This window comes from Rhea americana, unplaced genomic scaffold, assembly GCF_003343005.1.
Source record: "Rhea americana isolate MKP2758 unplaced genomic scaffold, rheAme1 scaffold_12, whole genome shotgun sequence".
NCBI lineage: Eukaryota > Metazoa > Chordata > Aves > Rheiformes > Rheidae > Rhea > Rhea americana.
Genome location: NW_028185261.1, coordinates 7,820,060 through 7,847,440, shown reverse-complemented (window position 1 = coordinate 7,847,440; position 27,381 = coordinate 7,820,060). Strand labels below are relative to the sequence as shown.

At 35.3% G+C, this 27,381-nt stretch overlaps 1 protein-coding gene across 3 annotated transcripts; it reads left to right on the top strand.

Moving 5' to 3' along the window:
* The first annotated feature begins 24 nt into the window (after positions 1-24).
* DCAF17 (DDB1 and CUL4 associated factor 17) lies at positions 25-22,984 on the top strand. 3 transcript variants are annotated; one of them, XM_085323066.1, is made up of 14 exons: positions 33-268; positions 1,449-1,552; positions 2,967-3,057; positions 4,797-4,936; positions 6,149-6,227; positions 6,392-6,481; positions 9,350-9,457; positions 9,978-10,083; positions 13,791-13,933; positions 15,261-15,370; positions 18,672-18,759; positions 20,284-20,367; positions 21,846-22,001; positions 22,358-22,984. In XM_085323066.1, exons 1-14 carry the CDS (start codon positions 131-133, stop codon positions 22,544-22,546), a joined length of 1,626 nt encoding a protein of 541 aa, XP_085179192.1. In that variant the 5' UTR covers positions 33-130; the 3' UTR covers positions 22,547-22,984. The 3 variants fall into 3 exon arrangements, with proteins under 3 accessions (XP_085179211.1, XP_085179192.1, XP_085179200.1); XM_085323085.1 differs by lacking the exons at positions 20,284-20,367; positions 21,846-22,001; positions 22,358-22,984 and adding an exon at positions 19,075-19,249 and having other exon boundaries at positions 25-268; XM_085323074.1 differs by lacking the exons at positions 9,978-10,083; positions 13,791-13,933.
* Positions 22,985-27,381: the final 4,397 nt, after the last annotated feature.

Below are 27,381 nucleotides of genomic sequence, written 5' to 3'. Positions count from 1 at the left end.
CGACAGGGTTGATGCGCGAGGGCGGGCGGCGGCTGGGCCGTGTAACGGCGCCTCTCTCTGCGCCACAGCCGGAGGCCTCGGGGCGAGGCAGAAATGAGCCGGGGAGCCGCGCGCTTCTGCGGAGCCAGGCATGTGCCCCGCCGGCAGGGCGCCGGAGGCTCGCCACGTCTGCCGCCTCCTCGGCCGGAGGGCTCACGGATTTTATGCGAGAGATGCTGGTGTCGCCCACAGAACGAACATGCGGCTCCTCAGAGAGATAATATGTCAGGTAATAGCGGCTGATGTTTCCCGGCGCCCGCCGTACGGCTGCCTGTGCCGCCGGCCCGGGCGCTCGGAGCTGCYGCGGGCGCCGCGGGAGTCTCTGGGTCGCCGTGACGGAGGGGAGTTCGGGCAGCAAAAAGCTAGAACTTTGCTGGAGAGAGTTGGAAGTGCTTACATTTATTTCATGAAACTCAGGCCCAGAAATGTAGAGTACTACACGAAGAAGCCCCAGAAGCACTTCTAACTTGAAGTTAGAAATAGTCTTTTTTGAGATTTTTGTATCACTTGTACTTCCTCCCTTAAGGTGGCTTAATATATAATATTAAATTCATATTTCTGAGGGGGGAGCATCCACATTAAACTTGGATGAAGTTCAGTGCGCTTCTTACAATAAAATAATTAGCAAGTGTCTTAAAATAAACATATCCCTAACATGACAGTGAAGTTTGTTACTTAAAACTTGAAATTAAACTAGTGAACTGCATTTTGTATCCAAATGGTAACTGTTCCCAAGCAGTAATTGACAGAAGCACACTGAAGAAAGTGAGTTTGTAGAAGTGAATTGAAGATAGCAATTGCATTATATCGCAAAACATGTTTATTATATGTCAGCTGAAGTGTGAGTCCCACTTACACAATTAGATCTACGTGCAGACACCAGTTTATTGAAATAAAACCCCATCTGATGCTGACTTAAACAAATACTTTCTTCTCCAATTGGAACTTTTGTTGTGCAGAGGTCTTGATTTCTCTAACAAACACAAGTAACTTTATCTTTGTGAGTAGTTTATCCCATTAACGTTTCAGGATCTTATTGCAGATAACTCTGTAACACCCTTCTTACCTTTCACACAAAACACTAACAGCAGGATGAGGCCAAACATTCAGTAAATTTTATAAGTTACATTTGTAACAGAATTATGTGCCTGTTTACGCAATGGATATTTTTTTCCTTAATTTTAAAAGTTGCCATTAAAATTCAGTTGCCAGCTTTAATTTTATTGCAGGTAAGATTAAAAAAAGAGAGAAAAATGCTCTTTTAATTTCATTTTTTAAAAAATCCCTTGTGTATTCAACAGCGTAAGTTCAACTAAGTAAGTTATCAAGATGCAGAAGCCAAGTGAAATATTTTCTGAAAGCATGGTTTGTTATAAAGCCTTTGCTGTTACAGTCACTGTCTGTTTCAGGAAAGTACTAAATTCAAGCATGTTTGGACAACTCATTCTGCATCTCCTATTGCTTATGAAAGAGGAAGAATTTACTTTGACAATTACCGGTGCTGTATCAGCAGGTAAACAACTAAAAGTTACCTGGACTTACAGTTTAACACTAAGATTCTGATCTAGACATGTGGCTAACTTTACTTGTCTGAATAGCCCTATGAGTTGAGTTGAGGTTCTCCCATGTGAATCAGAAAATAACCAGATGTTACGGTTACCAGATATAACCAAGCCTATATTAAATTACACTCAGATGCTTTTGTTCTTTGATGTGAAAACACCAAAGACAATAGAATCACCATAGTGGTTTTTGGTGAAGAAAAGCCTAATCTTACTCATGTTCCATAACGTCAGCTTTCAAAACACTGGTTTCAGATCATGAGCATTGTAGAATTTTTCACTAACAGACAGACTGAACAGCAGTTCCCTCCTTTGTGATCTAGTAACTAGCCAAGTACTGAAGAATGTGTCACAAAATCAGCCTACGTAGCAAGGTTAGTATGTTGTCTATAAATCCTGCCTTAAAGTAAATTATTGTTTACTTAAAGGTACAGTTGGCTGACTACTTGCACATCTTTGTTACTGTGTGTTATTTGCAAATCAGTTCTGTGATCTGTTGCACTTCCCTGTTCCACAAGCAGCTGCAAAGGCAAAGCTTAGGGGGCAGCACAGGGCAGGGTAATGGATGGGAAGCAGGGCAGGGTAATGGATGGGAAGTCCTGCTCAAACCAGTTATTGTCCCTATCTCTGGTGAGGCAAGAAGCAGGTAGGGAGGGAACTATGTTGCTGAATAAGTTGTGGTCAGAACTGCATTGATACAATATAAAACAATATGCAAAAGACAAAATACTCCATCAGTGGAAACCACTGAGAGATAAGTTAATTTAGATTTATGCAAGTGTTATCAAGAAGGATCAGGCCCAAAAGACATGGTACAAAGCCAGCGGTTTCTTATCATTTGCAGCAGWGTTCTAAATCTATACAAGGCTTACCCATACTTCATTCCTACACTGTCTGCATTAACTTGTATAATATCTTATAGGTTTATCTTTGTCTCATCTTCTCCCTAAGGGGGAAATTGTGCACACTATGAAGCTTTTATTCTATTAGTATTTTTTCTAAAAATATCAAATATCATCAAATGTATGTGATGCTATTTTTTTTATATTATGAAAGGCAACATTGGAAGAACTCAAAGGGAAGATTCCAGAATGGTTCTGAAGTTCTAGATTTACATATATACACATATCACTAAAGTAATTCTGTGTGAAAAGTTTAGTTTTTAAATATTATTTTATACAAACTATTGTTTATTCTACCATATTTTGAGAGCAATTTTAGGTGATACTTACAAAGATTAAACAAGCTGTTTAGAGTTGTGACTGGCCTGAAGAGAAGATGAGATTTACAAAAGTGTATGAAATGACTTGCTGACAGAAAGTAGTTTATAAAGTAGACTAATGATTAGCAATCATTTTCCTCCAGCATTGCACAAGAACCAAGAATACTTTACCAAAAGCCAAAGTCTCCTAAATCAGAAAAAATAGAAGATGCTTTATTATTGGAATGCCCACTGGTAAGATTACTTTTTATTAGMGAATTGTTCTATAAATGAAAATTATTATCTTCCAGTAAAACAAATTTAGAATAGAGCATTCTTTCCCTGTGAATTATTTTTCAACAATGTAGTGATGTTGGGTCATTTAAGGTTTGCAATGTGTGCTTATTTATTTTGACTGACTAATTAGAGGTATACTCTCCTGCTGATACATGTTTCACTTCTCTAAATTTCTCAATAGTATATTTGAATGCTTTTACATGATGTTTTGTGGAAGATTTTAAAAATAGTGCCTTATGCTTGTGCAACTCAATTCTAATTCCTTGCAACATAAATTCTGAGGTTTCTTAATTTGTTTTTGAATTAGCAAGAGCTGTAGATGGGAGTCTTAGTTTTTACCAGACCTGTTGATCTAGAAAAAGCAGATAAACTATTTTATAAAGACCCACTGAAGCAACTCTGTGCCAAAACTGTTCTGCTATTTCTAACTAACAGATCATATCATTTCTCTCCTTTCTTCTCTTATGTTCATGACAGCCATGGCTACAACACTGTTGATGCAGTTTTTAGAGAGAGGCTTGTTCTGCTTTGTCTCAAGCAAAGCTGAATTTTAGGAGAAGTTTGACAAAACTCATGTATCCATTTTCAGTAGAGTGGCATAAAGAGAAGAAGGAAAACTATTTTTTCATTCATGGAATGTTATGTTTGTTTTAATTCACCTAGTGAAATTCTAAACAATAATATTTTGCATTTGATAGCGTCTTGAATGTAGTCTGAAATATTTGAGGAAGGAGAAATAAAAAAATGCAAATAGGAAGTCTGTAGTATTTCTCTGTTCTTTTTAGTGCRTATGATGCACTAATATTGTGCAATTTCAGTATCTTTTAGTCTAAGTTGAAAAACTCTGTTCATCCCTATTGCAAATTGATCCATTTAGCTTCAGACTGACAATCTTTTTCCCATCTGCAGATTTGGTTTTGACACATGATACCAAGCAACTAATTCTTCTAAGTCTTAAGTCTTCATRGGATAAATTGTCCAGCATAGCTATTCTGAAATAACTAGTAATTCTAATACAATTTGAATATTTCATAAGATCTTTATGTATGCTCCTATGGATACTTTCATAGCTTAGTTTTAGAAATCTAGTTCTGAGTGCACAGGTTAAGAGGTTGGTCTCCTTAGACTCTGAGTATAGACAACTCCAGAGAATGACTTGGAACAGGAGTCTAGTCCCCCTTCTTGAGAAGTTTTTCTCACATGCACTATCAATGGAGCCTAGGAATATTAGTCCCATAGTTTAGGTGCCTAAAAATAAGCAATGGGAATAGAATCATCTGCAACTATTCTAGAATTCAGTCAATTTTATTCCAGAGCAAGCTGCACAGCCTGGGCACTTACTGTTGAGTGATTTTATTCTGTACTACTTACATAGACAATTTTCTCATGAAGACTGGTATCAGTTAGATCCATAAGTAGTTATACTTCTAATTATTCATGCAAGGAAAGGAAATTTTAAAAGGTATCTTTTCTTAAAAAAGAAAAAATAGCTGCCTTGCGAAAAGTGTGATGACAGATGTTTTGTGGTAGTCAGATAATCACTTAGCACAGACATGAGCTTAGAGATCCCTTAGCAGGCTGCTTTCCATCTCTAGTTTTTGAGAAACATGTGTTCTCTTTGATTTCTTGTTACTGTGTTAAAATGTTATGTATGGTCCTGGTATAAACTTTTTTTCTGATAAACTTTTGTTATGTAGGGGGAGACACTACCAAGTTCATCTGACTATAAATCTTCTTTGGTAGTCTTAACAGCTCAGAACTGGCTTCTACGTCTTTCTGCTGATAGTGGGGAAATTTTAGAAAAAATATATCTTGCTGGTTCCTGTTGCAAATTCAGGTATTAAACATTGACTTTATATTCCTAACAATTGTCAGCATCCTACTATAGGATACTGGAGAAAGCAAATCTTATTTATTTTGAAATATATTAAGCTATTCAACTTCTGTGCATTCAGAAAGTTTTATGTTGTTGATAATATATTCCTTTGGAAAGGTAACATCTATATTGTCTGACCAGAAAAATAAATTTTCATTGGTAGAAATTTGCCTCAAGTACAGGGCAGGAAAAGGATGAAACTCCAAATTCCTCAGCAAGCTTCACGCTTTTCCCAGATTCTTCAGAGTAGGCAGCGATTGAATACTGTTGAAATACGTTTCCTTCAGAACACTCCCTCCAGATCTGAGGAACCTTAGTTTTTGGAGCAGTTAAAGAAAGCTCAAAACACTTTAGGTTCCTGGTCAGTACATACACTATGGCTGACTGCGCTCTGTCAGTCTAGCCCCTCTTCCAGAGTACTGTTCCTGCACACTGTTTTCTTTAGAAGAATTTCAGCAGCTTAAGTATTTCGGTCTCATATTTGCCATCAAGTTCCAGTAAGCATCTGGAAAGCCACAAAAACAAGGCTACTACTGACTTTCCTCTGACAGTTTTACAACCTTTCATATTGCAGTAGCAATATACTGGGAGAGGACCTTTTAGAGCTATAACATAAGAAACATAAGAACATAAGAAAAATACTGTTAGCAGTTTAGGAGTAAGCAATTTTTAACTTAGGAGCATTCTTCTCCAGAGTATCCATTTTGCTCTTTGAAAGTAGAGCAGTTGCTGCTTCTGGTGAACTGTATGTTTTTTGTTTTTTGTTTTTTTTTCACTCTTCAGAAGGAATGATCTCCTCTTACGCTGAAGGATTTATATATATATATATATATATGTATATATATACACACATATATATATAGTGATTTATGAAAGCAAGGAGAAAAATTCAACAGTTAATGTATTCAGAATTTTTCTCACAATCATGTATGGAATAAGCCATTTCTGTTTTTTTTATTTATATTTATTTTTATTATCTAGTTCCATTGCTTTTGCATAATTGTAAACACAGAACATCTTGGGCACTTACCTGAAATCAGATACTGGATAGAGTTTGCCTGGAAACTGGAATCTGCACCATTCTAACAGATTATATTTTATGTGAAATACTGTATTTATTAATAGATGATTTTACAATGACTAAGATTTGTGCTTCCGTCTTGTCACAAATAGGTACCTGAGCTGGGATACTCCTCAAGAGGTAATGGTTATAAAGTCAGCTCAGAATAAGCTCCCTGCAGCAGCACGGCAGGTAGGTTTGTTGAAAAAAATCTATTGTCATTTAATATTTACAAAATTAATCAAAAAATTTTCAGGAATGGAGATACTGTGCTTTGTTATTATGCTAGAAGATGAAGATAGTCTACTATTAATAAATGCCTAATAACTATATTCAGTGTTGTTGTTCCTTCCCAGGCAGGCATCCAACAGTCTGTATTGTTCTATCTTGCTGTATTCCAAGTTTTACCTCTTTCATTTATTGGAATGCTAGAAATAAACAAAAAGGTAAGTTAATTCCTCTGTTAATCATGGTCTTTACTATATTGTGTGATAACTATAGCTTAGGCAAGTGTCCCAGTATTGCAGAGGTTATTCATAAGCTTAAAAAGGCATAGTGTCCTGAAACGTTAGAGAGCAGTAGTGCTCCTTCTGTGTCTGACTGGCAGGGAGGAACAGTCTTAATTGAAAGGGTCAAAACAAAATTATATATGCRTTCTGTTATTGGGTTGCTTCTTGACATACAGAAGGACTTTAACTAGCCTTTACTTACAGGAATCATAAGAATCGGGGAACTATAAAAATTAGAGAACCATTAAGTTTGCAGATCTTTTTTTCCTCTTAAAGATAGATATGCTTCTGTATCTACTTCTAGTAATGGTCTATGAATTTTGTATACAGTGACAAATCATTGTATGGAAAAATAAAAGGTAAATAAGTGTCTTTCTTTATCAATCAAGCAAAACTTTCTAAACCTTTCTAAGTTTGTTTTGTGACCTGTAAATAAGAGAATGCACATTAGGAGACCTCAAGCCAGATGGCAAGTTTTAGTGTTCCAGTAAGTCAAGAGAGTTCTGGATGCAACTTATAAATGGAATAGTACAAACGTTCAGGCTCTGTCTGGGCTGATGGCATCAAAGCTCTGTGAGCTACAGTCTCATTTGGGATCCAGAGCTGTCAGTGGGTTTTAGCTGGTGCTGCATTGGGTGGAGGCTGTAACTGAGAATGGACTGGCAAGTAAAGGACCAGGGCTACCAATTTTTCATTTAGGCCCGTAAGAATTTTGGTGTCTTTGTATTGGTTTGTTCAAGATTATTGTTTAGGATTGGAAAACAATTTTACCAGTATCAAAGGTATTCTCAGTCTGATTGAGTGGAATGCCAAATTCATCGGGGATGTAGTACAGGCCATGTATAAAAGTATATTTTCATTTGGGCCTGTACTGATCACCAGAGTTACTATCTGCTGGGGATACTCTCAAAATTCCAAATTCCAAAATCTATTGTAATTTCATTGTAATTGAGCTATGGCTGGGAGTAAGAAAGGATTCTGTAATAAAGAAAAACAACACTGGAACCAGTGAACCAGATGGGGTGGAGACAATTTAGTTCCAGTTAAGGTCCCAGGCATGTATTTTTATATCAGGCCTGCACTGATCTTGGGGCTCTGGCTGGTATTCCAATTAAATCGGAGTTAAATGCAGTTTACTTTCCAATTGAAGAGGGTTAGGTGGTGTCCTGGAGAGCTTAGTCATTTAAGAAAGAAAAAAAATTTGAAACGGAACTACCAGACTTAAGTGTTGGACTTGGACTACATCAGTTCTTAGTAATACTTTTGTTTTTCCCATTCTTATTATTGAGCTCTGATTTATGTTAGCCCTGTGGTTAGGGTTAGAGTTCAAAACTGGAAAATGAGAACATCCAGAGTCTTCATTTTAACCTGATGAGGCTGTCAGACCAAGGATTGGGAAAGGATCAGGTAAAGACTCAAGGTTAAATGTAAGTTTTGGTCCTACACATGTCTATGCTGCTAAATGAGTTCAGGGCAAATGTTTAGAACTGGGTAAATTCAGCCCCTGAGCTTACAGATTTCTTGAGAAGAGGCTGCATATATGTGTTATACCAGTGAGATCTTCAACAAACATTAATATTTTGGGCTCAGAATGATTACTGTACTATGAACAGGGTTATGGTTAGGACTTAGCTTGAAAACGTCTTACTGAGACAAGACTGCTAGCTTAACAAAAAGCTAAGCTCTCAAGTTTACATTTACGTTTTTGTCCTTAACCATTCCTGGGATGTAATTGTTGATGTTCAAGTTTGTATTAGGTTTACCCATTCAGGATTGCAGAATGCACCTATGCAACAGCTCTATTGAGATGATGTACAATAAATATTAAGCTGACAATAACTAAGTTCTCAAGGGCAGAGTTTGAGATTAGAAGACTGTTAGCCTTTGGGTTTGAAAGATACCAGTACCTAAACTAACAAGTGTATTGAAAAAGAGGCACAAGACTAAATAAAAGGTCAGAGTTTCAGGAATACGTTTTTATCTTTCAAGACCAAACTGATCACAGGATTGTTGATAGTGCTAAGATTTAGGAATATTTCAGCTTTTTGTTTGTTTTACATCCTTTAACCTTGTTTTAATTACATTTCTGCATAATAATTCCAATTAAGAAATGAAAACTCTGTTCTTCCAAACTTCTTTATAAAAAGAACTGTTATCATCTTCATGTGTTATTCGTTAAATATTAAAATGGCTTTGTTGGATTTTTTTTCCAGTGGAGATGTGTTAAGCACTAGCAAAAATGAATACTGCATAATCATTAAAAGGAGTAGTCAGCTTCTCATGCCTATGTCTAATTTGGATTCAGCAGTGGATTCTGTATTCTGACAGCTGGGTAATGTAATTTTATTACAGCTGTGCACAGTCATAGAGCCATGATTAGAGTTTTATTTTCCCCTAGTGATGAAGAAAGAACGGAAAAGGTGAAATCAGTTTTTTTTCAATTGAACTGTTAGCTTTGCTGTTGACTTTCTGTGGGATGCTGGGTAATATCATCTATTCATGTATTGTAATAACTGGGTAACATGATTTGGAGACATACTGAGAATTAATTAGAGAATGAATGTGCTTATAGGGTATGATTAATCTAACCCTTGGTGTTACTGCAGTGCAAAGTATTATAGAAACGCAGAAGAACATAGATGAGCTATAAAACGTTCTTCCACTAAAATATTAATCATCAGTTATGATCATGGTCAAAAAATGAAAGTGATAGCAAAATCAAGAAAGTAATCAGTAAAACAGTATTTTGCATTACCTCTCAATTATTTCTTCTCTAATATAATATTTTCCTTTTCCTTTCTCCAGATATTTGGTAAAAGTGTGACAGATGTTGCTGTTTCGAATGGAGTCCTGATTGTAATGTATAGTATGGGTCTGGTCAGGCTCTATAATTTCCAGGCTATCTCTGAAAAGGTAATGAAACATGAAATTTTTCATACAATCCACATTATTTTTGGGCAACAGGTCATTAATATTGATGTCCGTGTAGGTACATGGGAAATGTGTCAAAGGATAGTATGTTTGCCCAGGTGTATTTACAGTCTGCAGATGCAAATGGATGCATTATCAGAAAGTTCTACCCAACACCAGTCGCAGGTGGCAAAATGCAAGAGGAGCAGGGTTGGAGGGGTACTTAAATGCTTGTATAGAGTACCCAGGTAAATACCAAAGCAGGATGTACTGGTCTTTACTCACCTACTCTGTAATTACAGGAGAAAGTGTTAAGGTTAGAAACTGACATGATTTTTTTGACTTGAAACAGAACGGCAGTGAGACTGAGTTTGTATTTTTCCAATAAAAAGCTGGTATTAATTCAAAAGTAAAACTTCAAGAGGAAATTAATGAGATAAAGAGTGCAGTAACAATGGAGCAGTAAAACCGAACAGTACGTAAATGCGCTTCAATAAAACTAAATTGTTCTGCGTTATTATAGTTCATGGAAGAGCCATTTGATTTGGGATATGAATTCAACTGGAATGGTCAAGTGGGAATTGTAGGAAAGTATCCATTTGGTCTTCCGTGTAACATTAAAATAACAGGTATTTATGATCTTCTTTTATCCTGGCTACTGGCTTATATGGTTTATTTATGACTACTTCACACCAAGGAGCATTAAAATTATGATATTCTTAAATTGTTTTGTGATTCTACTTCTGGTTTTACATTATAGTAAAAATGTACTTTGCTTCTAATTACCATAATTAATTATATGGGACTTGCCTAGAAAATGGGAACAGAAACTAGGGTATTTGAAAAACTGTATAAGCAATGCATGAAGCAGAATCCCCTTGCTTGTTCCTGAGACACAGCTGCTCTGGTGGGAGAGAGAGGACTAGGACAGCTGTTATATAATACTAAGAAAATGCATATGGTACATAAGCACAAGACATGAGATTGACTGTTTTATCTGATGTAACCTGCAGAAGGAATTCAAAGAGACAGAATATAATTTGTCCAAGTTGCATTTTGATCATTCTAGTTGTTGGAAATATGCAGATTCAATAAATTTAATTTTTGAGATTATCTCTGAAAATAATTTATGCCTCAAATAATCAACTTACGAATGTTCTCCATTATGACTTTAATTTCTCTGAAACCAAATACTCATTTTTGTTGGTGCACTTTAGAATTTGGTGCTGAGAATCTTAATGGTTGGCCAAAGACTGAGACTCTCTGTGAAACTTTTTTCCTTTAAAATAAATATTCTTGCAAATTTATACTTATGTACTTTAATAAACAGTAGGTTTCACCAATATCAAGTATGCATACTTTTTTTTTATTTAATTTCAATCCTTGGATGTCATTGTATTAAATGGTTTTTACAAGCGAATGTCTGCATAAAAATGATTTTGATCTTTGTGTTCAGAGTCAGATAGTAGCAGACAATCCAAACCAGATTTTTATTAAACTGAGCGTACACAAAATACAGACTTAGACAGTTAATGCTTTCTGTTATTATGTGATACTTTATCAAAACAAAGTGAGAGGGTGAGGGTGCTATGATCTGTGTCTCAGGTTCTGCAAAGGGGTATTTCTGTTCATTTTCCTCTCTGGTCTTAGTCTGCTAAACCACAGTTTAATGTTAGGAGCCCTGTGGAAAACATGCTATGGCAACTTTAAAAGGCAACTGACACCAGGTATTCTTTCTTGTCTTACAGATTGTTGTAATTTTTAGACTTGTGATTAAAATCAAAGCATTAGGGAGGAATGTTTTTGATCTTGAATTCTACTGAAGAATTTGTAGTTAGAAAGTTTTGAACTTAATGACAAACACTTTCCGTAGCTGCTGTTTTCTGATAGTTGCATTCCTGTGGTTTTTGAGCTGTTTTCTTTTAAGAATGAGATGGCTGACTGAATGTTCAATGTAACGTAACTCTTTCAGTGAGGGAGCTTTTAACAATTGCAGAGTTCAGCCTTGCCCTTACTGTAATTTAGGTGTTTGTAATCTTCCTGCTTATTTAGTCTTTGCCTCCCTACAGAAATTGCCAGAAAGGGTGCCAGTTATTATAGTGCTAGTCTTATGGTGTGATAGGCACCCAAGAGGAAACGGATAGTGATCAAAACATGTAGGCTCCTAAACAGCTCTTGACTGGTAAGGAATTTCAGGTATTACTGACTTTTATTTTGGTCACAGTCGAAAAAATGAAAAAGGTACCTATAAATCTTCATTATGTCACTTTCTGAAAGGTCAATAACTTAAAATTGTTGTTATTAGAAGATTCGGTTTCATAAAAAATGAAGAGGAACATATTTTGCTCATTTTTTCACATTTAGAACACATGCCAGTTAGTACTGCCAGGAGCAACTTGGCTTTATGTTTAGATGAGACTGGAGAGTTTTAAGGAAATGAACAGAGAGATTCAAAACTGGCATTGCTAGGGTCTTAGGAATAATGACAGTTTTAAATGACCTGTTGAGCAACAAGAACAAGTGACACATAACAGGAAAGAGGGAATTTTGGCAGCAGGGTTGTGGCTATCACAGTGGTTTAGGTAGCTATGACCTTGCAAATATTTGTCAAATTACTATAAAAAGAAAGGCATATCTTTTGATCAGTCTGTAGTATATAACGATTGAGGTATCATTGAAAGGGATATAAAATCCATCATTTAGTCCATATGTCAGAATTTTTAAGGGTCTTTGCTATATATTCTTTATTTTAAAAGCCCATAGGCTGAAATGTTAACAGAATTGCCTGATTCATTTTTCACCAAAATTAACAACTGCAGATCCTTTGCTAATGCTTTCATCCTCAGCATTCTCCAGTTTTTCTGCAGATACCTTGGTTTTCATAAACCATACTTTGTTACATCTTGCATACTCTTTCCTATGTGTTAGTCCAAAAGAGAACTAGAAGACAGACATATTCCAGCAGTTTGCCAGTAGGCAAACTGATTCATTTCAATCTTAACTGGCTAAAATCTTCGAAATAAGAATGAAGGTAAAGAGAGAAGTACTGTGTAAACATAAGTTCTGATATCATGTATAACACCATCAGTTAGGGTCTGATTAATTGAATAAGCAGGACAAGAACAAATCAAAACTAAAACCTCCAGGAAAAATCAAGATACTTCATAGGAGTGATACAGGCTATTCAATAAGTAATATTCAGTTAACCTCCTAGGAAAAGTATGACTGTAAGTTTAATCTTTAGAATACATAAAATTAAAGTCAGACTTAATTCTAGCAATTATAAACAAAGAAGACCAGATGATAACCCTGTCCTCTATACAATACTCTYGCTTGGGTATTTATGTTCTGCCTGTTTAAATACCTCTAGTAATTGCAGATTTTCTCCACATTTTGCYTTTTTTTTTTCTCAGCACTTCTCTGCACTGCTAAAGAAAAGCTGATTTTCAGTCTAAAATTGACTCGGTCATAGAAACTGTAGAAATTATTTGTGTTTAGCTAGTTGGGAAAAGTTGTGAAGCTCTGAGGAGTTAATTTTGTTCAAAGATGCTTCTCTCGTTCAGTACACAAAAGATTTGTAGGAATGGCATGTTACCTCTGTATTTTTCCCATTTGAACTGAAAAGAGAAATAGATTCCTTTTACCATTAATTACAAAAAAAAATCCTTAACTCCAATTTATTTTTATGAACACCTCTACAGATTTCTTTGATAATGATCCATGCTGTTTGTTGCATTAAGCAAAAAAGGAAGGGTACTCAGACATCTTTCTGCATTTAATTCTGTTACTTTCTTCTAATATATTTTCTATGTGTGTGTGAATTCCCATGTCAGTAATGACATGTAATGTTTGGTCTCATATTCTTTTTCACTTGCAACCAAGCCAGCTTTTGAAGAGATTGCCGCTGTTAGCCAGTTTCTGTTTATCGCTTCTTTTCCCAAGAGCCCAATGACCCTTTAGATACGTTGTTTGATCTGCTCATGTAAATTCCCTTCTCCTGTTTCATTCAAATGAGCTGGATTAGGTTAGTCATGTTTACTAAGTCTTTGCTTATTCAGCTCATGTAGAATGACATAAGTCAAAGACCTCAGAAGAGAAGTTCAGCATGAAGATCTGAGAGGGCAGTAACCTTCCTTAGGGCAATACAGATGTACCCCTCTATGCCAGGTGAGAGTAGTGTAGCTGGTGCTAGAAAAATGATTGCTACCTCTGTGTTTTGATCAGCCTTCAAAAGTTCTGAGGAATTAGTTGTTATACTGGAATTGAGAATTGTAAGGATCAATGAAATGATGAATGTTCTGCTGCTAATGCTCTTAACATTACCCAATATTTGCAGATACTCCGCCTTTGCTATTTGAAGTATCTTCTCTGGAGAATGCATTTCAAATCGGAGGTTACCCTTGGCATTATATCATCACACCTAACAAGAAAAAACATAAAGGAGTCTTCCATATTTGTTCCCTGAAAGACAAGGCTTTGGTAATATATTCTGTTAGCAGCTTCTCTGAAATGATATGCATCTTGTTTGTCCTCATCTCTCCCTTCTGAATGTTGCTTGAAGAATCAGTGTCCTTTTCCAGTGTGATGCTCTCATAGGAATCATTCTGCAGTGTTGTATCTGCTACCCAGTGGAGTCATGTGTGAAATATTTTGATTTAGTATTGCTTCTGATACTTCATTCCAGCATAGTCCTAGCATTGCCAGTGCTACCTAGCACAGGACTTCCAGCTTAAAATTAGAAGTTCAAGCAGATTTTTATATCTTGATTCCTCACATGGTAACATCTTAATGCACTTCTGACTGGTCAGCCTACCAAATGAAGTGACTGAGGGAACATTCCGAGTTGAAAGAAACTGCAGAGTAAGCTGCTTTTATTTGTGTGCGTTATCTTTGATTTGAATCTTCTTTCTTGAAAGATTTTATTACTTTAGTGTCTTTTTTAATTATTATTCATCATATATTCTTTTGTGTTAGCTGTTCATTTCAGCTTTTATTTTGGGTCAGCTTTTGACCTAAAGATTTCTGAAATAAAGTCGGCTCCAAGGCCTGTCAGTTCAGTATTCCTCACAAAAAAACTTACCATTTGTGATTGTCCTCATCTCTTACTAGCCTGATCAAATCAGTGATTTCCCTCTCGTCTTTTATCTTAAAACAGATTTTCACAGTCATAGCTGAAGTTTGATTCAAAGGGACTTGTGCAGTCTTTTCTCACTTAGCTTTTTTTTTTTTTTTTTTTGTATGGGTTCATGCACTTGAAAATTTGAATGATCAGGGTCAGATGAATTCAACAACAGCAATAAAAAATCACTACCAAAAGCTTGATTTTAAGCTTTAGCAGCCAAAATCACAAACTGTCACAGGCTTGCATATGGCACAAATATTTGCAGAAAAGAGGCTGAGCCTGATGTTTGAAGGACAACTAAAAGTTTGTATAAATGTTTTTCTTGCGGCTTGACAAAACTCAAATTGCTAGAGTTAAGTATTTGCAGAGTCTAAGCTAAATCTTCATTTTGCCATCATTTTAGGAGAGGCAAGAGGAGAGGTATAATCATGGTATTACTCATTTTGTTTATTATATAATAAAAAAATGTTGAAACTTTGTTCCATGGAATATCCTTGAGAATTGGAATTGTCCAAGTTTTTGTTTTTCTCATTATTGTTCCACTGCCATCTTTTCTGGTCAAGTTTGTCAGTAATCTTTATAACCCTTCAAATACTTGTGGAGAGGAGCTGAGCACTTCCTCTTTAATTACATCTGTGAGACTTTCAGAATATTAATATTCTTAGCTTTCCCTTCTTTCTTCAGGCAAAAAATGGCATACAGGATATGAAATGCTGTTCACTGGAACCTGATTGGATATATTTCCATCCAGATATGTCAGGTAGAATAATCCACGTTGGACCAAATTTGATAAAGTATGAGCATTTTTTTCCTCAAATTTTATTTTTGTTAGAAAGTTGGGTAACTTGTAATAAGCATTTTTATTTTAGAATATTACATAAGAGTTACACTACAGTCACAGTAGCACTGCCATTGCTGGTGTATGCTGGGTCAGGGAAATGTCTTTATATTAAGAAAAAATAGTATAGCTTCATATAAAATCTGTTCTGGCACAGTTTTGTGAACTTGCACAGCTGATAGTTATGTACATGCCCAAGCATAGATTTATATAAGAGTGAGCTGGAACCATGGATGATGCAAAAGTCAGAATAGGTTCCAACTTACTGTCTACAAGTATATGCAAATGTATGTGTGTGAGAAAGTAAGTTTTTAACTGTGCAAGTTTTATCCTGATTAGCCTATTGGAAAATCTTTAGGGAATTAAAAAGGCTGAGCTGTCAGAAAGACTGAACTATCTAAATTTGGATTTCCTATGAGATAATTGTATAAATGGACAATTACTGTGAGTCACCTGGTGGGTAACTCATGGTTGTTGACTCATAATTCAGAAGATGTTCACAAGATTGACCCCCCCCCAATGTGAAAACAGGGTATTTTCTGTAACACTAACAGTCTGAAGCATATTTGTATAAAAATGGCCCTCTCTATCTCAACATGTGTTCTTCACATACTTGTATATTATAATAGTGTATTTTGTTGACTACTTTTAACAACGGATATTAAATACAATTATGGAAGAACAGGTTAAATTTTTTACATCTGTTGCATCACTCAGCTTGTTCCATTTGTAGAGTTTTTACTACTCGTAATGAATGATTTGTGGAATTAAGAGTTTAATTTTGAAACTCGTGTTCAGGCTGGAACACTCTGAGGGCTGTGTGTCATAAGAAAAATATGTTGAATAATTTTTTTAATAAAGAGTAGCATCTAGGCAATGATTTTTACTTCTGAAAATCTCATATGTGCAAAAGCTTCAGTGAAAATAATTGTCTTGTTGCTTATATACTAGTGTTTTGGATTTTTTTTTTAACAGAATTCTAGATTTCTTTATCAAAAGTTTACTCAAGCCCACTTTTGAAACCTTATCTCTTTTATAAGTCTGGACTTTGAACCATTGTTGTATATTTTCTAATTCTTTCATACAGGTTTATTCTGGTGAATTATGAAGTCATATTGCGTAATATTAACAATTAATTTTTCTTATGGTCCTAGATAGCCATTATTACTTGGTAACATATTTAACTGTCCACTAACACTTTATTATATTTGAGGCTCTGTATTTTCTGTGTCTTAGCACTAAAATACATCTTTTAAAGTAAGCAGAAAATTAACACCAAGAATTTGGGCCTTTTTTCTTTTTTTTTTTTTTTTTTTTTTTCTTTTTTTCCCCCCTCCATTATCATCAGAAAGAAGCAAAACTGCCTGTCTTCTTTCTGTGTTCAGACAATATAGAAGGAAGGCCAGCACACTTGTCTGGTCTTAGTTTTTACTTCACTTTTCTTGTTGCTTTGAAGGTTGACATCTTCAACAGCACAAAATGAAAAAAGTCAGTTTGAATTAAATTCTTCATTTAAATGAACAGCCCACCAGTGACAAACAAATGTGGTTTTCATTCTACCCCCCAAAATACATTTGTCTTTTTCTTCTTAGTAATGACAGTGTAGAATCTCTGAATGTACTTGTCCCATGAGTCGTCCATAGAATGGGAAACCTTAATTCCATAAAGACAGAGGATTTTACACTTTGAGATCCCAAAGTCAGATTTGTAAGCTAAGATAGGGAGAAATGGGGATGGAAAGAGGATGATAGTTTTCTGTTAACAACARCTGTTATTATATAACCACAACTGTGACAGTCATCTTATTCCATATGTATTTTTTAAATACTATTTTCAAACAGCAGAGGTATTGACATCAGTTGAATACTCAACTTCAGCTGCTAATTTTGTAGTGAATGAATTTACACAACAAACCATAAGAGGTTTTTTATTTCTTTCCTGAAGTGGATAAAGGTTAAATATAATTTAATTTTTCTTCTTTCTCCCACCTAAGTTTTTATTGTTTCCCATTTTGTTATACTTGAAAATAATTCATTCTAAGGCTAAAGCTGGGCTTATTTATTCAAAAATCTACTCTTTAAAAAAGAATGACTTGCATATATTTGATGTCAGTGAATGCGCAGGGGCTGCAAATTATACTTGTCTGACACTTGGATGCATGACAACAAAGAGTAATTCTACTCCAAAGAACTACTTTGTCCAAAGCCTAAGTTGTCATATATTCCTTTTTATCAAAGACTTCTCAGTTGGGCCAAAGTTTGGAAGCTTTGGAAGATGCCCAAACCAAAAGCTTCCTATAAGAAATCAAAGTTGAATTCCAACATTGTAGTTCAGTCCCATTTCTATTCTAAATGGAGCTTTGATCATAGAGATTTATAAAACTGAAAAAATGAATGTGGAACAGCTATTCACTGTCTCACAAGGCAGTGATTTGGAAGGAATGTAATTTTCAGTCAGCAAGTTTAAAAACAAAGATCTTTCTCATGTAATATTGTAAGTTGTGAATTCATTGTTCAGAGGATGACGTAGAGGCAAAAATGGAAAATAGGTTTAAAAACGGTTTGAGCAAGTAAGTATCAATGCATGTAGAAATTTCCAGAATAGATCTTTTGGTGGGTGGCTACTAAACAAGCTGTCTGGATGTAATCTCTGGCTTAAGAAGTCATTAGACCACAGACTATAAGAAACTAGAGTGAGAAACAGGAGCGATTTGTTCGGCACATGTATCATTCTATACTCTTTTGCTAAACATCTGTAAATAATCTCTGTCAGAGACAGGTTATGGGCCCAGTAATATGTTCTTACGTTCCATTAATATATTCTTACTGAAAAATTTGCATATTATGCAGTATCAATATGTATCCATCACAGAATATTGAAGCTTGGGAAAGACAGTTCCTGGACAGAACTGCATAAATTCAGCAGTTTGAAGATCTGCAGGCCAAAGCTCTGTCATTGAGCCCTAGAGACTGGAAAATTTATGACTTTGTCAGAATCAGGAATTCTAGTAAAAACATCTACAGATTTCTCCATGGTAAATGTAGATACTGTCAGGCAACGCTAGATTTTGATAGGAAAAATATTCTAGGACTGCTGTGCTAAAATGTCATAAATTATTTTTGTAACTTACATTTATTTCAAATGTATTTATTTCTGATATTTTAATATATCTGATTTTTTTTTAATCATAAATATAGGCATATTGTAGTAGGTGGATTGGAATACGACTCTTTTTGTATCTTCTGTTTCTTTTGCAGAGTCTTGAAGATTAAGGAGATTGAAAATAATGTAACTCAGATGGAAATTGCAGAAGATTTTTTGATTGTGGCCAACAGAGAAAACAGTGTGAGTTTATAGCAACATTTTCTAATGTCCAACACCACAATGTATGATTTTTGAGCAGTAAACAGGGGGGGTTGTACATATGAGTTTTATGGGCCTAATCCAAAGGTTATTGAAAGACATTCATTGTCTTAATTGGACTTCCATTAAGCTGATATGAAAGAAATTTTGAAAATGAACTGCCTTTTCAGGATAGCTTTCTGAAGCCTTCAGTCTTATATTAAGTTCTCAGAATTCACTGTGGTGTACAGAATAACAGTGTATTCACTGATGTTTTCAAAATATACTCAGAAGATGGTGACAGATTTCTTTCAACAGAAGGTGCCACCAAGAGATAATTGTGTGCATCCCTGGTATTTTTATGTCATTAAATTGATCGTAGAAATAGCTGAAATGTTTCAAGTCTCTCACAGCTTAGGTGTAAATTTATAAGACAACCAAGACAACACATCACTGCTGCTGAAAGTATGATTCTTCTGACCTGTCACTCCCCTGTGGCAGATTTGGTACTCATCTAATCCTTGGTGGGCCAATTTAGCGCACTAAAATAGTAGAAGAGGAATCCAGCAAAAAAAGGTGAGTACTCAGCTGCTGTCTTGGTGAGCTGAACTGGAGCTGACAGGACCAAGTGGCAAAGGGATAATCTGAACTTTTTGGTAGAAACGAGCTGTTAAATCACCGCAGTTGTCATGAAATGTTTTCTGGTAGAAAATCAAAGAATTAAATAACAGAAAAGGTTAAACAGCAGACTTGCAAAGAAAAATTTTTGACTGTGCCTAGAACTGTTTTGTTTCAGCATACAAAGTCACATTTTTACACAAAAGCAACTGCTTTATAGTTTGGGTACTAGTCAGTGATACTAATTTTGAAATTACCTTAGAAGAAAAGTATGTGTATTAAAAATCTGTACTAACTTAGGAATAAAACTTCTGTTGAACTTAGAGTAAGCTTTGTCACCTAATGACTTTGTGTTTTTGTTATGATTTGTTTCAGAAAGATAATTTTTTGTTGGAATAATAGCTAAGAAGTACAAGTATGGTATCTGTGCTATAGCTTTTCCTTGTGACCTCTGTTAAGACACTGATAACTCCAGTTTTGAATGTTCCCAGTGTTAGTGATGTCCAGTAGAAATAACTGTAGTGGTTTAAGATACTACTTTCCCCATCTTCTGGAAGAATTTTAAGAAGCAAATTGGTGATGCCACAGCTGTCTTAATTACTATTCCAGCATCTCGGCTTCAGCCACTTCCATTTTTCTAAAAATCAACAACAGCTGAGAAGCTGGCACCTTTTACACATTTGTAAAGCTGAGAATCTGAGTAAAAGTAGACAGTGGTAATATCTTACTTAAAGCCAGCAAGTTCATCAGCTCTCCTAAGGAGGAGATAGCAGCAACAGAGCTATGCATAGCCAGACGTGAGTAAAACAAGATAAGGGAGATTTTCATGAAACAGATGCATTGTCAAATAGATACTAACAATCTGTAATACTCTGTGGTCCAAAGTCACTCTTCTCTTTTTCTTCAAAGGTGAACAGCTCTGTTACTGTAACAGCTTCTGGTCGAGTGGTGAAAAAACGTTTTAACTTGCTGGATGATGATCCAGAGCAAGAGGTAACTGTTACRTAGTCAGCAAAAGTGGATCATGGATTATTTAAGAATTTTGGCTAGCCAGAAGTCATTCTTGCTTGAGGTGCAATGGCTGTGACCATTAGCTGTGTTAATCTTTGAATTCTTTATCCTGCTTCTTTGGCTGTGTTTTTCTTCGTAACTCCTAACTACTTCTTTTCTTTCTTATCACTTTCCTCTTTTCTCCTTGGCTGGCATTTGTGCTTTTGATCTCTTTCTTGTAAGAACTGAGCTTATGCCCCATGAAATCACTGTCATAATTGCATTTGACTTCAGTGGCACAAAATTTAAATGTTATTCTTCTGTCCATTCAAACATCTCCTTGAAACGTTTCTTCCAAGGCATTTCACGAACTAGTGAAATAAACTTTTTTCTTCTCTGCTTTAGCTTTATCTAGTGGTTGAAATAATGTCTCTAAACTCTTTTTTTCCCAATTACTCTGATTAGATTACAGGAGAGGTATTTTCTTTTAAGTGACTGTTTCTTGAGAATGAAAATACATAAGCGCTACACATACGACCGCCAGAAACTGATGAATTATTTCTTTTTTTGTTTCTGTAGAAATAAATTTAACTATGGTAAAAATACAGTTAAGTCCAGTTTTTTCCTTAAGTTCTGTAGTTCATTTCTATTTGCTCTTTTTGGCATAATAAAAATTAYGGACTGTATCTGCAGACTTTATTTTCTTCTACTGTTATACTTTATTTGTGATGCTATTAGATATTTTTTCCATTATGGAAGAAAAGACTTGCTTGAAGAGGAGAAAAACAATATACTGTTTAGTCAACAGAATGAGTATGTTGCAAGGTTTATGACAATGAGATACAGTCAATTAAGGCAGTTATCATTCAGCTTTTGGTCTCTACTCTTCTCTGTCATATACTCTACTGAGTGCTCTGCACAGTTTTGAGCAGTCCGTATTTCTCTGGAACTGCTGTTTGTATATACATTTAGAGAGATAAAGAGAGAGAAGCACACAGAGCTCTGGCAAGAGGATATACGTGTTTCTGTGACTTGAGTTACCCTAATGTGCTCATCCTCCCAAAACTATTTGGTAATAGTTTTAAACCATACTCTAATATGTATGCTTCAGGAGAGAGCATGGAGTCTAAATGATACATTTCTTCCATCATTTTCAAAGTACTTTCAGTGTGATTTTTCTTGTATTTCCTGTATGTTATATATAAAATGCATGTTTTCACACATTAGGACTGTTCAGAATATCATTTTCTTCTCTCCCTATCTTAAGGAATTTTGCTTCAATACACTGAACAGTTTGTGTTTGGAAAGATACCTGCTGGGTTTGGGGTTGGCAAGGTGTGTGATGTCAGAAGATTTGAACTACATTTTCTTTCCATTTTCTAATTCTTCTTTCATCTGAAAGAAAAGAGCTATACAATTTAGGGAGAATGAAAAATAAAGTTATGTTTGATGTGTACATTTGAGGTTTTGTTTTTCCTAAGACTTTTAAAATTGTGGACTACGAAGATGAATTGGATTTGTTATCCATTGTAGCAGTTACTCAAATAGGCGCTGATGGAAGAGCTCATCTTGATTTTCACTGTAATGAACATGGGATTCTACTTAAGAGTATTCCACTACTGGAATCCTGGGATGTGGTGAGTAGAACTTGTACTTTATTAATGCTAATACATTGCCATACCCACTTACATATTGTTTCACATTAATTTAAAGCAAATGTATAAATTGTGTTAGCAAGTGTTATGGATAAGATTTTTATAATATAGTAATTATGACTTAAATTTCTAAGTATTCCATCAGACAGTAGTTCATTTATCTGTGAACTAACCTTAATGGTCTGAATTGTACCCTGTGGCACCTCTTTTATCATTGATTTTATAGGCAACTTAGGATCTGAATTTAGCTCAGATGCTCTGAATTGTTTTATGGGTATGGGACTCTTCACAAGTTGTGGAAATGGAGACTACAATCAAAATTGTTCTTCTCATTTCAGACTTACAGTCATGAAGTTTATTTTGACAGAGACATTGTATTACATATAGAACAAAAGCCTAACAGGAGGTTCAGTTGTTATGTTTACCAAATGGTCTGCAATACTGCGCAAGAAGAGGAATGTTCAAGCCATGAAAGAACAGAAAGAGTTTCTTGTAAAAAAGGAGGGAGAATTTTTGAATATACTTAAGATATAAACAACACTACAGAGACTTCAATGTGGATGTTATTAAAGGACTTCATATATATGAATTAGTCAACTCCTGTCTTTCATCCAGTCTTTGATCTTAGCATTTTATGCCATTACAAGAGGTTTATTACTTCTCTGTTATAACATGCTATACTTATCTCTAGTCCATAATTTCCTTTTCAGATACTCACTGCTTCATCATTACTACTGAGGTATAGCATTTATTGCTCCTCTTAGCAACTGGATTGAAATACTGCGTAGCAAAAAGAAAGATTTGGACCTATTGATAATCAACCTGCTGTGTTCTGTCTTGATTAGTTTTACCCTTGCAACTTTAATGCAGACTGTTAATTAAAATAAGTAAAACTGTATAGGATAAATTTTATATATAATATGAAAATGGCAGAATTACCATTAAACCACCTAGACAAAATGTAATCCTATCCTTTTTGTTTTGTGTGACATATAAAACAACTTAGGTTTTCTGGCTGTGTTTGCTTTGGCTTTAAGAAGTATTAATTTATTCATATTTACTGAGATACAGACACACACATGCACACACACACACACAAGCAGTTTGCTGATTCTTTTCTTGTCATGTTCAGGAATTGTTCAGTTTGAGCCAAAGATACCAAACACCCAGACTGATCACTGAGTGCAGCCTGTATAATGCACGGGAGTCCCATGTGGTATATTCAGATTCTGCAGAATGCAAGCCTTCATTAAAAAAAAAAAAAAAAANAAAAAAAAAAAAAAAATGGGGGGGGGGAGGGTGTCCTGGACCTCATGGTCCCAAAGAATATTTTGAAATGCAAGCCAAAAGTGGCTTTAGTTGAACAGCTCTTGGAGGGGAGGACCAGTGTTTGTTCTCTCTCTCCTGTTCATCTTACAAATGTAGTAATAAACTCAAATACTTATCTTTTTACTGTAAGCCTTACTAATCAACTGATCATACTTATGCAGAAATTTCTATTCTGAGTGTGCATTGGTTAGATATTTGTAGATAGCTTCCTTTCACTAAGAAGCTGTCACCTCTGTCAGTTAAGACAAATCTAAACTACTCTGAGAAAGAAAAAATTACAGCCTAACTGAAGAAGTAAGGTTACAAAGGGGAAGAGTACTTTTCTCCGACAGTTAAAAGACCAGCAATAAAGGAAAGTAGAAGTGCATCAGTACTTAAAACAGAGAAAAGATTTCCGCTTCTCTATTTTTTTTTCCTCCTTGTTCTTGGCATAGCACAGGTCTCTTGTTTCTGTATTTTCCTCTCTCCTTTCCCTGTCCTCTTTCAAACAACTTATGACCAGTGAGTGCTTTAGAGAAAAATATGCTACAGTTTTTTCATAATTCTCGTTTATCTTCTATTATTTTTGATGTATGCAAATTACTTTCTATAGCTATGAACACAGCAATTTATTGTTTAAAGTCAGATATCAGAATCTTTATTAAGAGCTATTAAATTAAAATAGGCTGATGAGATTAAAAGTATCCTTTTAAGGGAAAAGTCCAGCTCATGAATCTTCCATTTGTGGCCAGAGTAGACAGGGAAATAGGCATACTGAGGCTACTGAATAGTCCTTTTTTTTTTTTTTTTCCAAAAAGGTACAATAACCATTTTGCTGCTCTTCAGAAGTATCATCATTATAAATGCAGCAATTTAGGGTGATCAGAAAGCAACCCAGCCTTTGATGCAGAAGATAAAGATTCTTTGTGTAAGAAATTATATTGCTGTAAATACACAGTGTGTCACTAAATGGCAGATGTTCCATCCTGGAAGGTCATGCACAGGTATTTTCATTCAGAAATAGGAGAGATGTAATTGTTTAATTTAAAAAACTCCAAAAGCTATTAAAGCATAGTGAATTCAGAATGACTAGCCCTGAATACTTTTCTGGATATACTCATAATCCTATTTATAAAACAGCCAGGACATACTAGAGAATTGGTCAGTAAATGGTTATGGGTTGTGCTTTTCAAGTTGTGAACTATGTTGACTTTGTACCTATTATAGCCCCACAAAATTTCAAAAATAAATTTTTATTTAAAAGGGAATAAAATCTTGACTACAGCTTGTAGTATTTACATTTCAAAAATACCCTATACCTGAACCAAACAAATTTCTGCATGCTTGATTGCAGGCTACTTGAGTCAACAACTTTTATTTCAAGTTAAATTTTGAAACACAAACCTCAACCACTAGACAAAGGTACTAGTTTACTTTGCCAGATTTCGTATGTAAGGCACTTAAGCAATTTTTGGTTGCTGGTGCTGGTAGAGCTGTACTAATGTGCARTAACCAACTGATACGAAATTTGATTAAATGCATTAAATCTGACCTGTAAGCCTATAGCTTGATGTCCATATGTGATGACCCTAGAGCACTTGCCTCTCTTTTTATATTTTTTACATTTTTCATACTGTAAATTAGATACTTGGAAAGCTCTTACACAATCTGAGTAATTCAGTATGCTAAAGAGTATTTGTAAAGTGGAGAAATTCTGAGAATGCTCACATGGTTCCCATTAAGGGGGGGGGAATATTTCTGTGCACATGGTCAGCATAATCATTTCAAAAAAAAAAAGGACTAACTTATTCACATGTATTTTACTTCCAATTTATGAATTTGAAAAGATGAGCAAAATGAGACAAAAATATTTTTTACTCTTCACAGACAGTAACTAAGTGCTTTGTGATCAGCAAATCCATTTACTGATAGTTCCCTGTTTTACAGAAAATTGGACTAAGGGACTATTTCTGTGAAATTCTGAGTTATATTACTTAGGAATTTTGGTTGGTACTTACCACTAAGGTCCTGTTTTCCAGAGTCTGCAGATAAAGCCTCAAGTAATCAGGCTTTAAATGCATACTTTATAATATAGATAGAAGTTTAAAAGCCCATTCTTCCATTGTTTTTGCTGGCACTAAATGCCCAAGAAAAAAAATACGTAAGTGTACCTAAAATATATATATATGACCTGTTAATACTTTCAAGTGTATATTACAAACATAAAATTGAAGGGATCTTAGCTATTCTTGCCAACATTCTCAGTTAGATGACATCACGCAAACTTTCTACACTGTTTTTTTTATTTTTTTTTTTTCTTCTGGATATGTCCTGCCACTTAAGCAGCAGTTTCTTGCTTATTGTACTCTCATTTTGTCTTTTGTTTTCTTATTATTATTCAGAAAAATACCATTTATTTTACTTAACTGTAGTTGAAAGCGGACCAAAAAGTCACCAGAAACAACAAAAATATATATATTTTTCCTTATGGAACTGTGCCACATATCCCAAACGTTGGAACAGCTAATGAACAAATTAATTTGTTTCCCAGTTAAGATACAGGTTGCTATTAGGAATACCTGGTAGATTGTTGTCACAGTCTTAGATATTCAGAGAGGGCTACTTGAAGCTCTCTTGTTGCTAGATTTGGCATTTACGCAATTAGAATTCTAACTCTTATTTCTGCTTTAGTGAAGTTACAAAATGATGACTTAACCTTCAAGAGCAGCAAAAAGACTTCTGTCAATTCATTCTGCTGCTTACAGATAAGTACATTCAAAGTAGTACAACTGCTTGCTTTGAATACAAGAAATTACAAACTGCAAAAACAGGGTGTTTAAAATAATAAAAGAAACTAGATATGCCTGTAACAGCAAGTAGATACAATGATGCAATTACAAGAACTGTTCTGGTTGGCATAGCCTAACAACTTAATAAATGGGGAGTAGAAATTCCTTATTACTGGATGAATGGGAGAAGGAATATTACATTCTTAGGAATATTACATTCTGAATAAATGCCTTTTTTTTCCTCAAGAACAGGAAAAAGGAAGCATGAGAGGGGAAACTAAAATTTACTAGAATTATTCCAGAAAGCGGCTCAAGACCTCTGGCTTACCTGAGATACTGTTTGGAGGAAGGAGAAGCAATGCACTTCATGCATGTTCTGGATCCACAGTTATTCTTAACTTCGGGCTATGCAGTGTTACCTGCCTCTAACACGCAATTTGCAGCACAACTGCTGCACGGCTGCATGGTCTAGAGCATAGATCTAGGAAAGTCCCAGCTGTTGACACAGTACTTCTCCTATTCTAGTGCTTCATAACACCACTGCCCCTTCCTTCTACTGGTTGAAAGCTGGCTTGATGTTTATAACTGTCTCATAAATAGTTGTTTTGTGGACTATAGCGGCATGCTTCCAGCACTTTTACTTCTGCAAAATCACTATTTTTTTCCACTTCATCATGACTTCTTCATGATCAGCAATCTAGACAGAGAAGCAAACCCACATCCCAGAAGTGCTATTCAATCTTTATTCAGTTTTTATTAATGTAGAAGGAACTTTCTACTCAATGCTTAGGGACTGAAAAATTAGGAAGGACTGGCTTCTCTTGCTAAGGTTTGCTTTGATTTAAAGCAAAAAGCATATAGAGAGTGTGCATCCTGTCTTTCTCTAGTACATCTTCACTGACAGGCTGCTAGGCAGTGGGGAAGAAAATAAGAAAGCACAGGGCAAACAAAAAGTGCAAGCAATAAAACTTTACAATCGTGCTTTCACAGTACCAACTACTGCCCGTTGTCCCACGATTTTCAGAAATTGTTACGAAAGACTTTATTAGAAAAATATTTTAAAACTTCTAGAAGGAAAATGCCTATGGATTAAAGCACAATAATGATTTTCACTGTAGAGGTAATAATGACTGGCCTATAAAACAATGCAGAATTTTGGACAAAAGCTTGCACTATMTGCCTTATTCTATCTCAGCGAAAGTTCTCCTAAGGGTGGGAAGTAAGTGAAGACTATTTTTTGCAAGCGTCCCATTCACTAGTCACAA